We start from the raw sequence: 11,932 nt of genomic DNA on the forward strand, positions 1-11,932 counted from the left end.
CACACACCACCAGCAAGGGGCAGCACACACTTTATTTTCGGCTGCAAAATGGATCTCCCAGCTGTCCCAGGAATAGGCCCCCAAACTAGCTCTGGAGCTGGCTAGGACTGAGGCAGCAGATGTCCCTGAACATGGCCTGGGGCTCCAACACCTCTCTGCACCCAGGCACCCTTCAGGTGGGCGGAACCCAAGGATGAGCTCTTTCCTCATGGGGCTCTGAAGAGCCTGGTAGGTACCTTTCGCCATAGCAGGCAGGTCCTGGTGGCAGGAGGCTCCTAGCAGGCAGCAAACTTGCGCTGGATGTGCTTGTACCGGAGCAGCTCCTGCTCGCTGACTGAGGGCTGTAGCCGGGAAGCAGCCTGTAGCAGGTCCTCCATGGTGAGCAACAGAGCTGAGCTCCCAGGCTCCAGCCCTAGAGGAGATGAGGAGGGAGGCTGGGAAAGGGACCTTCCTGCTCGGATCCCTTAGGCACCCCTCACTGGCTTCCTGACTGAGCTCTGGGGCTGAATGGCTCACCTTCCTCCAAGTCACGAACCCTACGTTTGAGGGCGGAGGTCATGGCATCAGAGCAGAGAGAGTAGAGGTCTGCTCCCGTCAGTTGGGGAGGGCAGTGGTCCAGCACATTCACCAGGTTCACCGAGGGCTCGAGCTTAAACCTGTTTGTGGGCAGAGGAGGCTCGTTCCCGCTGGCCTCCCTCCCTGGCCAGTGCTGAGCAGCTGGTCCCGCATGCAGCATGCATCCCCAAGCCACCCCAAGCCCAGAGCATACTTGTGGGTGATGGCACTCAGAACACGCAGCTGGGAGGCCCGGTCCTCGCTCGCCCCAACAAACACCAGCTTGTCAAACCTTAGGAAGACAGGCAGTGAAAGCGTCAGGGCTCAGCTGCAAAGGGGGACAGAGACCCCAGAGGGGCTGGTGGAGGTGAGTAGTTTCACAGGCCCACCTGCCAGGCCGAAGGAGGGCAGGGTCCAGGAGGTCTGGTCTGTTGGTGGCTCCGATCACGAACACGTCCTGGGTGCTGTGAAGCCCGTCCAGCTCTGCCAGGAGCTGAGACACCACCCTGCAGGGAAGGAAGCAAGGCCAGAGTCTCCGGGCCACCTTCAAGTTCTGCCTCTGCCCGTTCAGCCCTGGGCCCCACTGCACACCCACCCCACTCCCCCGCTGTCCCAGTCCCAACTCCTCCATGGCTCCTGTCAGCTATGTCATTGTATCCACAAGCGACAAGTCAGGGATTCAATCCTGGGCTCTGGTCTGCAGACTGCTATCACTATTTCCCCTTCTTGCGCCGGGGCCCACCTGTCCATCACGCCCCCAGAGTCTCCACTGCGTCCCCGGCTTGGAGCCAAGGAGTCCAGCTCATCAAAGAAGATGATGCATGGGGCAGCAGCCCTGGCCCTGGAAAACACTGAGTGAGGGGCTTGAGGGAGGGTGGGGAGCCAGGGTGTAGCACCCCAGGGCCCAGGCCTGGCAGGCAGGGGCCTAATTGTGGCGAGGACCTGGTACCTGAGGGTGGAGTCTAGGGAGGGCTGGAGGCCGTCTCAGCTACTCACCTTCCCGCACGTTCTCTTCGCTCTGGCCCACATACATGTTGATGAGCTCTGGCCCCTTCACGCTATATGAGGGTGAGGTGGCGAGCTGGACATACCTGCCTTGTGGGCAGCCCTTGACCCCCACCTCCACTGCCAACCTGCACACCTGAGGAAGGTCAGGCTGCACTCCGTGGCCACTGCTTTGGCTAGCAAGGTCTTCCCAGTGCCTGGGGGCCCGTGCAGCAGAAGGCCCGAGCGTCGCAGGCCCAGGCCCAGCAGCTCTAGGTGCTCCAGGGGAAGCTGGATGGTCTCCAGGATCTCCCTCTTCACCTCCTGCAGTCCACCCACATCATGCCAGGACACCGAGGGGATCTAGGGACAGGAGTGTGAGGTTGGGGCATGTGGGGGGGCATGTACAGCTCCTCCAGGTCTCCAAGCACAGTGAGGGAACCCACCTTGGGTGCCCCCACAGCCTGGGAGTGAGCTGTCTGCAGCTGCTCCAGTGCCTGCCCGAAGTCCTCGGCCAGGAGGGGGAAGCCAGCAGCACACAGCTCCACCTCATCCTCCTCACTCAGGCTGCCCCCTGAACTGCAGAGAAACAGGTTGGCTGAGGGCCTCCCTGCAGGTGTCCTCGTACCTTCCCCTCCTCCCCAGTGCCTTCCCCCACCACTGCCTGACCCTCACCCTCTTACCCTGAGTTCTTGATTCTGGTGCAGGCTGCCCGGCTGCTGTGGGCCAGGAGGGCACACAGGTCCCCTGCCACAAATCCCTAGGGAGCCACAGAAAGAACTTGAGCAGGCATGTTAGGGCACCTACCCTGGCCCCTGGCCCCCTGGGGCACTCACCGCACACCGCCGGGCCAGCTGTGCCAGGTTGACCTCTTGGCCCAGGGGCAGGTGGGCGGTGAGGGCCTGCAGGATGCTGAGCCGCTGGCCCTCGGACAGCACAGGCACCTCCAGCTCATGGGGAAACGCCATCTGCACGTCAGCAGGCAGGCCCTGGGCCCGGCTTGTGGTGGCCACGGCCATTAGCGGGGGGAAGCTGAAGGCAGGAACGGAGGGTGAGGGAGGTGGGTGGCAGGGATGGGGCCCAAGGATGCCTGGGGACCTGTGCTTAGCCCTGCCGTGGGAGCACAGAGGGCAGGTGCTGTGCATTTACTTCGACCTAGCATCCCCAAGAAATCCCAGCCACATCCACCCTCTGAACACCCTCCTGGGGTTTCTGAGAAGCCACCCGGGTATATCGAGAATGAGGAAAGCTGGGCCCCACCCTGTGAGCACCTGCTGGGGGGGTCCTCATCAAGGAGGAGGTGACGAAGCATAGCTACCACCCGGGGGTCCTCGCCCAGCCCATTGTGGTCGCGGCCCAGCAGGTCCACAGCCGTGAGCAGCAGGACAGCAGGCCGGCAGCAGCGGGCTCGGGAGAAGGCAGTCTGCAGCTTTGCCTCAGAGGCCGCACTACTGTCTGCACAAAGACTGGAGCAGGGCACCTGGGGGGCACACGCAAGTGTCTGTGAGCAAGGGGCAGGGGCAGAGGAGTCAGGACACATAGGCTGTCTTCAAGGGCAGGGCCGGGTGAAACAGGGACAGTGAGCAGGACCTACCTCTATCGCATTCCCATTCCCTCCCCTTCAAAGGACCCCGCAGCCTGGAATCATGGCCCATACTTGGGCCACCGATGATAGAGGGCAGGGAAAGGAGGAGGCCGAATGTGGGTCTGGCCAGGGACCCTCACCTTCAGCAAGTGCAGCCCAAGGCGACTGCAGGCAGCGGCCACTGCAGTGGTCTTCCCGCTGCCCGGGGGTCCCCGCAGAAGGACACAGTTCGTGCCTGTCAGCAGGGCACCTCTGCAAACAGGACAGATTCCTGCTGGAAGCCCTATGACACAGAGCCTTTGGTCCTGTCCTTTTCCATATGCCGGGCCTTTGGAGCTCTGGCAAGGGTATGGCACAGCTCCCTCAGCAGGCCAGAGCGCTGTTGTCAGCCATGCCTTCTGGCTGGTCCCAACAGTGCTGAGTTACACTAGGCAGGGGTCTGGATCTACACTTGGGCCCCTGGTGCTGGATGTTGTGACCTCAGGGCCAGGATGGCCAGTAGGTTCCTGAGAGCAGGGCCACTCCAGAGACAGCTGCCTGGGTGGGGGAATCTTCCCCACATGTGGAAGTGGAAACTGACCAGAAAGGACCTGATATCTACTACAGAACAGCGAGGGCAAGGGCCCTGTGCTGGGCACAGTGGCCGTGTGACCCAGATCTGGGCAGAGCACTAAGAGCCCTCCTCAGGCTGCCCCTTGGCCCATGTGCTGAGCAGGACAGAGCCCTATGCCACAGCCTCACTCACCCTGGCTGAAGACAAGGCTTCAGGATGGCACAGAGTGAAGTCACCAAGGCCTCCAGGCCAGGAGGGGATAAGCCACCCCAGAGACTCTGCCCTCCGGAAGGGTGTGCAGGCACAGGGCTCAGAGTGGAGCCCACCTGTGAGAGCAAGGCTGTATTAGGTCTGAAACCCACCTGCACCCTGTCACCTGATCAGCTCCCACCGGACCTCTCACCATGTACAAGGAGGTATGTGTGGTATCAGCCAAGTAGGCACCAGACAGCCCACCCGGAGCATCTCCAATGGTTTTCTTCACTTTAAAATATACCTCGTGCCACCTGCAAGAAAAGAGACCCAATGAAGCCTGGATCCTGAGCACACAAACACCCACTTCCCAGGGATAGATGGCTTTCCCATCCTAGGGGACAAAGTCACGAGCAGCACAGATAAGTGCCCCAAGATGTGGCAGGCGATATGGGGCAGAGAAGGAGAGCAGATGATCTTTCTGATCTCCCCCAATGCACCATACTTTGGAAGGGGGGAGTATTGGGGATTGAATCTAGGGCCTTCGCACTGAGCTATGTGCCCAGCTTTTTTAAGTTGCCCAGGCTACTTAAATTTACACTTCTCCTGCCTCTGCCTCCCAGAAGAATGGGATTACAGGTATGCACCACCATGCCTGGCTTGTAACATACACATTTTCAGGGCAGGAGCTAGGCCTGTCCCTCAGTGTCTCCCCAAGCCAATGTCAGAATGCCTGGGAGTGCACCTACCCAGGCACAAGGCCTCGTCATCCACTCCAGTGGGAGAAGGCGCTGCCATGCTGAGCAGTGAGTGGATTCCAAGTCCACCACGGCTTCAGAATAGTCTCTTCCTCCTAGGCGTCCCCTGGCCCAGGACCTGAAGGACAGTCCCTTGACTATTATTCCATAACCCACAGAAACGAACTGCAGACAGCCTCCTTAATAATGGCATCTAATGACTAATCTGATTCTCTATTCTTGAATTACCTGGGAAGCTTTAAAAAAACAAGCATTGATCATAAATTACACAACCCCATTCTACAGATTGGTGACTGCCAAGCTCAGGCAGGGTGATGGGAGGAGGAGGGATTGACAACTAATGGGTATGAGGTTTCTTTTTGGGGTGATAACAGCTCTGGAGTTAGAAATACTGACTTCCTTGTGAATATAATAAAAGCCACTGAATCGCATGTACACTTTGCTATGTAGCCTAGGCTGGTGGTCTCAAACCTGTAAGCTCATGGTGATCCTCCTGCCTCAGGCTTCAGAGTATCTGAACTACAGGCTTGAACCACCACACCTAGCTGAACTGTGGACTCTACAGGATGTCACACACAGTAGCACATACCTGTAATGTCAGCTACTCAGGAGGCTAAGGCAGGAGAATCATGAATTTGATGCCAGCAAGATCATCTCAAAAAAAGCTCAAGTGGCATGGGATACAGCTCGGCTCACCCGGTACCACTGCCGTAAAGTGGGAGCACCAAGCACTGGCTTGGACCTGCTCTGGGTATAGACGGAGGCACTCAGACACAAACTAGCAGGACCACAGACCTGCCCACATGGCACTCCAAGTCAATCACTACAGTCCCAAGGGGAAAAGCTGGCCAAAAGCACTCACTTCATTTTGTCAGTGGGGATTTGACCTAGGGATATACACGCTAAGCATGTGCCCCTAATACCTAAACCTGCCCCTTAATCCTTTACCTCCCTATTTGACACAAGACCTCTGTGGTCATAAACAGAAAAACTGGGTCTTTGATCTAGGCTCTTGATTCAATTATGCTCCACCTCTGATTCTCTGAGGGGCTGGCACCTCTCCCACATTTTCAGACAGGACTGAGGAGTAGCATGCATGAACTGCACCAGCTAGAGAAGAAATCGCAGTCTGTGTATTTTTTCTTGCCGTATTGGGGACTACACCCAGAGTCTTACGGATGCTAGGTGCTGGGGACTGAACCCCAGGCCTTCACACTGAGCTACTCTTCAGTTTGTTTGTTTATTTTGGTACTGGGGATTGAACTCAGGACCTTGTGCTTGCCAGGCAGGCTTAGTGCCACTGAGCTAAATCCCCAGCCCTTCAGTTTATTTTTATTTTACTTTTTTTTTTTTGGTACTGGAGATTGAACTCGGGAACTTATGCTTGGGCAGCAGAACCACTGAACTAAATCCCTGGCCCCCCAGCTTATTCATTTTTTGGTACTGGGGATTGAATTCAGGATCTTGCGCTTGCAAGGCAGGCAGCAGAACCACTGAGCTAAATCCCCGGCCCCCCACAGTTTGTTTTTTGAGACATGGTTTCACTGATTCACTAATTGCCCAGGCTAAGCTGGAACTTTCAACCCTCCCATCTCTGCCTCCCAGAGCTGGGATTCCTGGTGTGCCACTGGGGATAGTTTTTTGATGTTTGAGACAGATTCTTGTTAGCCGGGCATGGTGGCGCACGCCTGTAATCCCAGCACTCGGGAGGCTGAGGCAGGAGGATCACTGTGAGTTCGAGACCAGCCTGGGCTGCATAGTGAGTTCCAGGTCAGTCTCAACTACATAGTGAGACCCTGTCTCAAAAAAACAAAAAAGACAGATTCTTGTTATGTAGTTTAAACTGGCCTTGAACTTGCAGCAATCCTGTCTCAGCCTCTCAAGTACTGGGATTACAGGTGTGCACCAGGCCTGGCAGACTCAGTTTGAGACAGGGCCTCACTAATTCCCCACGCTGGCCTTTAACTTGCTATTCTTCACAGCTTCTTCCCCCATAGCTAGAATTACAAGCACACACTACCATGCCTAGTTCTGTGCCTGAGACAAATGGCACAGCTCGCATCCTGCCCAAACAATACTGAGGTTGAGAACGAAAAGCACAGAATCTCATCACGGCTGGGAACATGAAACTAGTCTTTTTATCCTCTAGTGGTGCTGGGAATGGAACTTAGGGTCTCATACATGCTAGGCAAGTGCTCTGCCACTGAGCTGCATCCTTGGCCCCCTTTAAATTACTGTTTTACTTTACGACCACCAGGCAGTCTGAGGATAAGCACTTCACAGAACCAGCAGGCAATGGTGCACTTGTTTTGCAGTGCTGCTGAAGGAATCCAAAAGGCCTTGCACACTAAGCTACAGCCCCAGGCAGTGGCTCATTTTTTTTTTTTCCTGGTTTTTTTGAGACAGGGTCTCACTGTATAGTTGAGACTGACCTGGAACTCACTATGTGGCCCAGGTTGGTCTCAAACTCACAGTGATCCTTCTGCCTCAGCCTCCCCAGTGCTGGGATTACAGGTGTGCGCCACCATGCCTGGCAGTGGTTCATTTTTTGAGACAGGGTCTTTTTTTGGGGGGGGTACTGGGGATCAAACTCGGGTCCTTGTGCTTGCGAGGCAGGCAGCAGAACCACTGAGCTAGATCCCCAGCACTAAGACAGGGTCTTATTATATAGTCCAGCCTGCCCTTGAATGCTTGGCAATTCTCCTGACTCAGCCTCCCAAGCGCTGGGATTAGGTGTGCACTACCACACCCAGCTCAGGCAGTGGTTCTTAACCTTTCTTCATTTATGTACCTGTTTGGGAACCTGAAGAATTTTTCTTCTCCCCAGAAAAACATATACAGCAACAGCAAAATATTCTTAGGTACAAAATTACACCATCTTGCATACCTGGGCAGTCTCTCCAGACGTCCTTCCAGGGTCTCTACTTGACCAGCTGTCGGCACACACAGAATATCACCTTCCTGGACCACCCTGCAACACAGCAGTGACCTGGGTCAGCTCCCAAGGAGCTGTGCCTGACATGTCCCCTACACCCGCCCTAGGTACAGACTCCTCCTTAGGGGGTCTGTCTACTACACACTCAGAGTCCCCCCAGCAGTGGTCCAGGAACCATGGAGACCCAGACTGAGTTGGGGAAAAGGGAAACTAGACAGGCCAGAGAGCAATGAGACACAGAAAACTCCTAGGTCTTCTGGAGTCCTCTCTCTCCTATGTGGGGATGCTCTATTTTTCTTATTTTTTGCCCCCTACCCCTTTGTGGTACTGGAGGTCAAACCCAAGGGTACACTAACCTAGAACTTTTTATTTTTGAGACAAGGTCTCACTGATTTGTTCAACCTAGTCTTGAACTTGAACTCCTCCTGCCTCAGCCTCCCAAACACTGGGATGATAGGTGTATGTCACTATACCCAGTTGAAGTCCTCTTTGATTAAACACATTTCTGTTTGGAAGATCTAAATTCACCTCAATTGTTCATATATCTCTTTCTGTTGTCTGTCTGACACACCAAGAGGATCCTGGGTAAAATATCCCCTAACTGTGGGGCTTTTAACCAGAGGCCCTGGGGTTCCTGGATCTAAGGCATCAGATAGGAGAGCAAGGAGGATGAGATGCCATCTTCCCTAAAGGGGTGGGCAGCGAACCTGGGTGTCTGAAAGTGCCGATAAAGAACCTGGTCATAATTTCCACTAGTGCTGTAGTTGGGAGAGGACACAATGTCGATGTGTAACTCTCTGGCAAATGGAGGCCCAGGCAGCAATGAGCAGCTTCCTCTGTCTTCAGGACTGATGGAGCCTTCCGTGTACCTCTATCAGAGAAATAATCACCACCTTAGAGCCTTCTCCCGGGGAGTCAGGTTAACTCTGTCTCTTGGTAGCTAATATCTCTTCCAGCCTCTACCCTTCCCATAACCACGAAGCAGGGCCTGAGGTAGCAGAAACAAATTCCTCTATTTTCCTAGCAAGCCCAAATCTTTCCCTCTAACACAGGGGCGGTCAGCCTTTTGGCTTATGTGGGCTGCTCTGGGTGAAGAGGAATTGTATTGGGCTACTCATAAAGTATGTAATATAGTTAAAGTGTATTAGTAACACCAATTCTTTAATATTTTAACTTATTAAATGTTTTTGCTAAATAACGTAACAAACCTAAATTTAATAATTAAATGAGGGCCAGGGATTTAGCTCAGTGGTTCCACCACCTATCTTGCAAGCACAAGGTCCCAAGTTCAATCCCCTGTACCAATAAATAAATAAATGGGAATGTGTGTCTGCTTAATTGCCATTAAGCAATCAATGCTTCTTCACAGGTGCACACATGTGCAGGAAGCTGGAATAGAATTATTGGTAGTTACTGTGTTTTACTCACCAACTCCCACAAGCACATATAGCACTCAATATTCCTAGGGACTTTGCCCTGCACTGTGCCCTCCCCTATGCAGGGTTCCACTGTCACTACACAGCCTACTGAACACTGGCAGCCAAGGCATGAAAATATCACTAAGAGGGATGGTGATTTGGCTCAGTGGTTCTGCCACTTGCCTTGCAAGTGCAAAGGCCCAAGTTCCGATCTCCGGTACAAAAAACAAGAAAGAAACTATCACTAAGAATCACATAATAGCGGGCAGTATTACTCGCTCTCCATGGCTGCATGGGGCCTGAACATGTCTGTTTTAATGGGTACCAGGAAGCAATGTGACCTCTTTTCTTGACTCTACCTCCAAAAAACTCCCCAATAATGAGAACCTTTCTAGGATACCTTTAACTTGGACTACAGCCAAAAAGGGCAAAGACATTTCCACAAGGCCTTTGTGTGTAATTTGGCAACCAACGGGCTATTAAGTGAACATCAGTAACACTCTGAATTTAGGCTATGGGAAAAGGACATGATCTTAATGAAGCTGAAACAGTTGATTCAGATAAATGAACTCCATTCTGCGTACTGGAGCAGATCTTCCTCCATTCAGAAGGAAACCACAGCCACTTCCATTTATATGTATAGATATTCATTCTTTAATGACTGAACTTAGTACTCTTATTTTTGGCACCAGGGACCGAAAAACTTTTTTTTTTTTGTACAGTTCTGTACATCTTGTTTATAGAGCCTTGATATATTTAAATTTTTTTTTTATGAGATAGGGTCTCGATACATAGTTCAAGCCATCTCTGAGCTTCCTACATAGCCCAGGCTGGCCTTGAACATTTGTGATCCTCCTGCCTCAGCCTTTCCAATGCTAAGATTACAGGTGTATGTCATCACACCCAGCTCTTCAATTTAAATTTTAAAAGCCATGTCAGGGATGTATCTCAGTGGTGCCACACAGGCTCCTGAGTTCAGTCCCTGAAGGGAGGAGGGCATGAAATGGCTAGTGGATGGCAACAAACAGCCTAAATCATACATCTAGATGCTTAATAATGACAAATAAGGCTGGGCATGGTGGCCCATAGCTATAATCCCAGCATTTGGGAGGCTGAGGCAGGAGGATCACTACAAATTCAAGGCCAGAGTCTGGACTATGCAGTTAAGTTCACAGTGAGTTTGTCTTCAAAAACATAAAAAAGCTAGGCGTGGTGGCTCATGCCTGTAATCCCAGCACTCAGGAGGCTGAGGTGGGAGGATCTCTGTAAGTTTGAGACCAGCCTGGGCTACATAGTGAGTTCCAGATCAGTCTCAACTACATGGTGAGATCCTGTCTCAAAAAACAAACAAACAAACAAAAAAAACCACAAAAAAACAAAAACCCAACCAACCAAATAAACAACAACAACAAAAAAAACCCGAAAATTGAACATTGTACCGGCATGACGGTAGGATTTTTAAAAAACAAATTTTACTTTATCCCATTCCTCCCTCAAGCCCCCGCTCCTATGGACAAAGCATTGTTTCCATTTTTTCATTCTATTTTCACTTTTTTTCCCTGTCCCTTCCTAAGGCTGGTAGGATTTTTTAACAGTGGAAGGGAGAACATGAATTTGAAGTTTAGAGCAAAAGCTAAAGCTCAGGGACCAGGGATTTAGCTCAGTGGTGCTGCCACCTGCCTTGCAAGTGCAAGGTCCTGAATTCATCCCAGGTACCACCAAAACAACAAAAACAAAAAAACCTCAAAAGCTAAAGCTCAATACACTTAATGACTGAGTTCTGCTCAGATGACTTAGGTTGTTAAATGAATTGGTTGCTAAATGAGGAATCATATGTAGTATGTACATAATAATATTCACACACAAAAAAGTCAGCCAGGTGTGGTGGTGCACGCCTGTAATCCCAGCACTCGGGAGGCTGAGGCAGGAGGATCGTTGTGAGTTCGAGACAAGCCTGGCCTACACAGTGAGTTCCAGGTCAGTCTCAACTACATAGTGAGACCCTGTCTCAAAAAAAATAAATAAATAAAATAAAGTCAAAGGGGGTTGGGCATTTAGCTCAATGGTTCTGCTGCCTGCCTGGCAAGCACAAGGACCCAAGGTTCGATCTCTGGTACAAAAAAAAAAAGAAAAGTCAAAGGAAACTCCAACTTGGTGACTTTGCTTTTATTTGGAAGACTCTTACATGCAGTACTGTAATGTGCAACATAAAACTACAGGATGGCATGATGCAATCAGAAAAATTACAGTACTGTGCAAACAAGGTATACTGTACCCCAAAAGCAGCTGAGGCTCTACCAAGTTGTACAGAACTGTACAAAAGAAAACAGGGGTCCTAATCCGAGCAGTGGGTGCTAAGTCTGAACAGTTGTTGAGCAGGTAGGTCATTAAAGAAGGAATACCTAAACCATCCAGCACAAGGCTGAGCAATCCGTTAAGTACCTGCTTGGTCGGAGTAGATTACTACAAACACCTGGCAACGTGACTAAACCTCACTTGAGAGGCGAACAGCTGAAAGTCCCTCCCTAGAGCGACTGCACTGTGGCCTTAAGATTCGTTTGACTAGAGAGAACGGTAAACTAAGGAAGTTAAGTGAAAAATCTAAAATACAAAATAGCAGGAATATAAGTCCTAATTTCGACAGCTCTACCCTTCCAATTCAGTTAAGGCAGAATGAGAGCGTTAGGAAGAGGCAGCATTCCTACCTGAATTCTGAGCTCTCCCACTTCCAGGGGGTCACAGCCGAGATTAAAAGCCAGCGTGGAGGACACCAACGCCAGGTGGTCGGCAAGCTGCTCTCGCGGCTGCCCGGAGCCGGGTCCCAGCCTCTCGGCTAGGTTCCAGCGGGGCTCCTGGACCTGCACCTTGGCCAGGTGGGGTTGGGCAGTGTCCGACGACGCTCCCGCCCGGGCCACCCACACCCACTCGCCCTGGAAAAGGCCGAGGGCCGAG

The 11,932-nt window shown here is 52.1% G+C and overlaps 1 protein-coding gene across 1 annotated transcript in view; it reads right to left on the reverse strand.

The window, feature by feature from the left end:
* Positions 1–185: 185 nt before the first annotated feature.
* Pex6 (peroxisomal biogenesis factor 6) overlaps positions 186–11,932 on the reverse strand; it is a 12,526-nt gene continuing 779 nt past the window's right edge. Inside the window, exons 2-18 of the mRNA XM_010617805.3 lie at positions 11,686–11,931; positions 8,270–8,433; positions 7,515–7,598; positions 4,081–4,183; positions 3,870–4,003; positions 3,265–3,376; positions 2,811–3,019; positions 2,376–2,571; positions 2,223–2,299; positions 1,986–2,118; positions 1,697–1,902; positions 1,552–1,613; positions 1,298–1,406; positions 945–1,061; positions 770–847; positions 517–656; positions 186–412 (exon numbers count right to left, since the gene is read on the reverse strand). Of these exons, the coding sequence (XP_010616107.1) occupies positions 276–412; positions 517–656; positions 770–847; positions 945–1,061; positions 1,298–1,406; positions 1,552–1,613; positions 1,697–1,902; positions 1,986–2,118; positions 2,223–2,299; positions 2,376–2,571; positions 2,811–3,019; positions 3,265–3,376; positions 3,870–4,003; positions 4,081–4,183; positions 7,515–7,598; positions 8,270–8,433; positions 11,686–11,931 (2,307 nt within the window). The 3' untranslated portion in view covers positions 186–275. The remainder of the gene's footprint in view (positions 413–516; positions 657–769; positions 848–944; positions 1,062–1,297; positions 1,407–1,551; positions 1,614–1,696; positions 1,903–1,985; positions 2,119–2,222; positions 2,300–2,375; positions 2,572–2,810; positions 3,020–3,264; positions 3,377–3,869; positions 4,004–4,080; positions 4,184–7,514; positions 7,599–8,269; positions 8,434–11,685; position 11,932) is intronic.

The sequence above is a fragment of the Fukomys damarensis genome, unplaced genomic scaffold (genome assembly GCF_012274545.1).
Source record: "Fukomys damarensis isolate Sample0158 unplaced genomic scaffold, DMR_v1.0_HiC HiC_scaffold_20, whole genome shotgun sequence".
Lineage (NCBI taxonomy): Eukaryota > Metazoa > Chordata > Mammalia > Rodentia > Bathyergidae > Fukomys > Fukomys damarensis.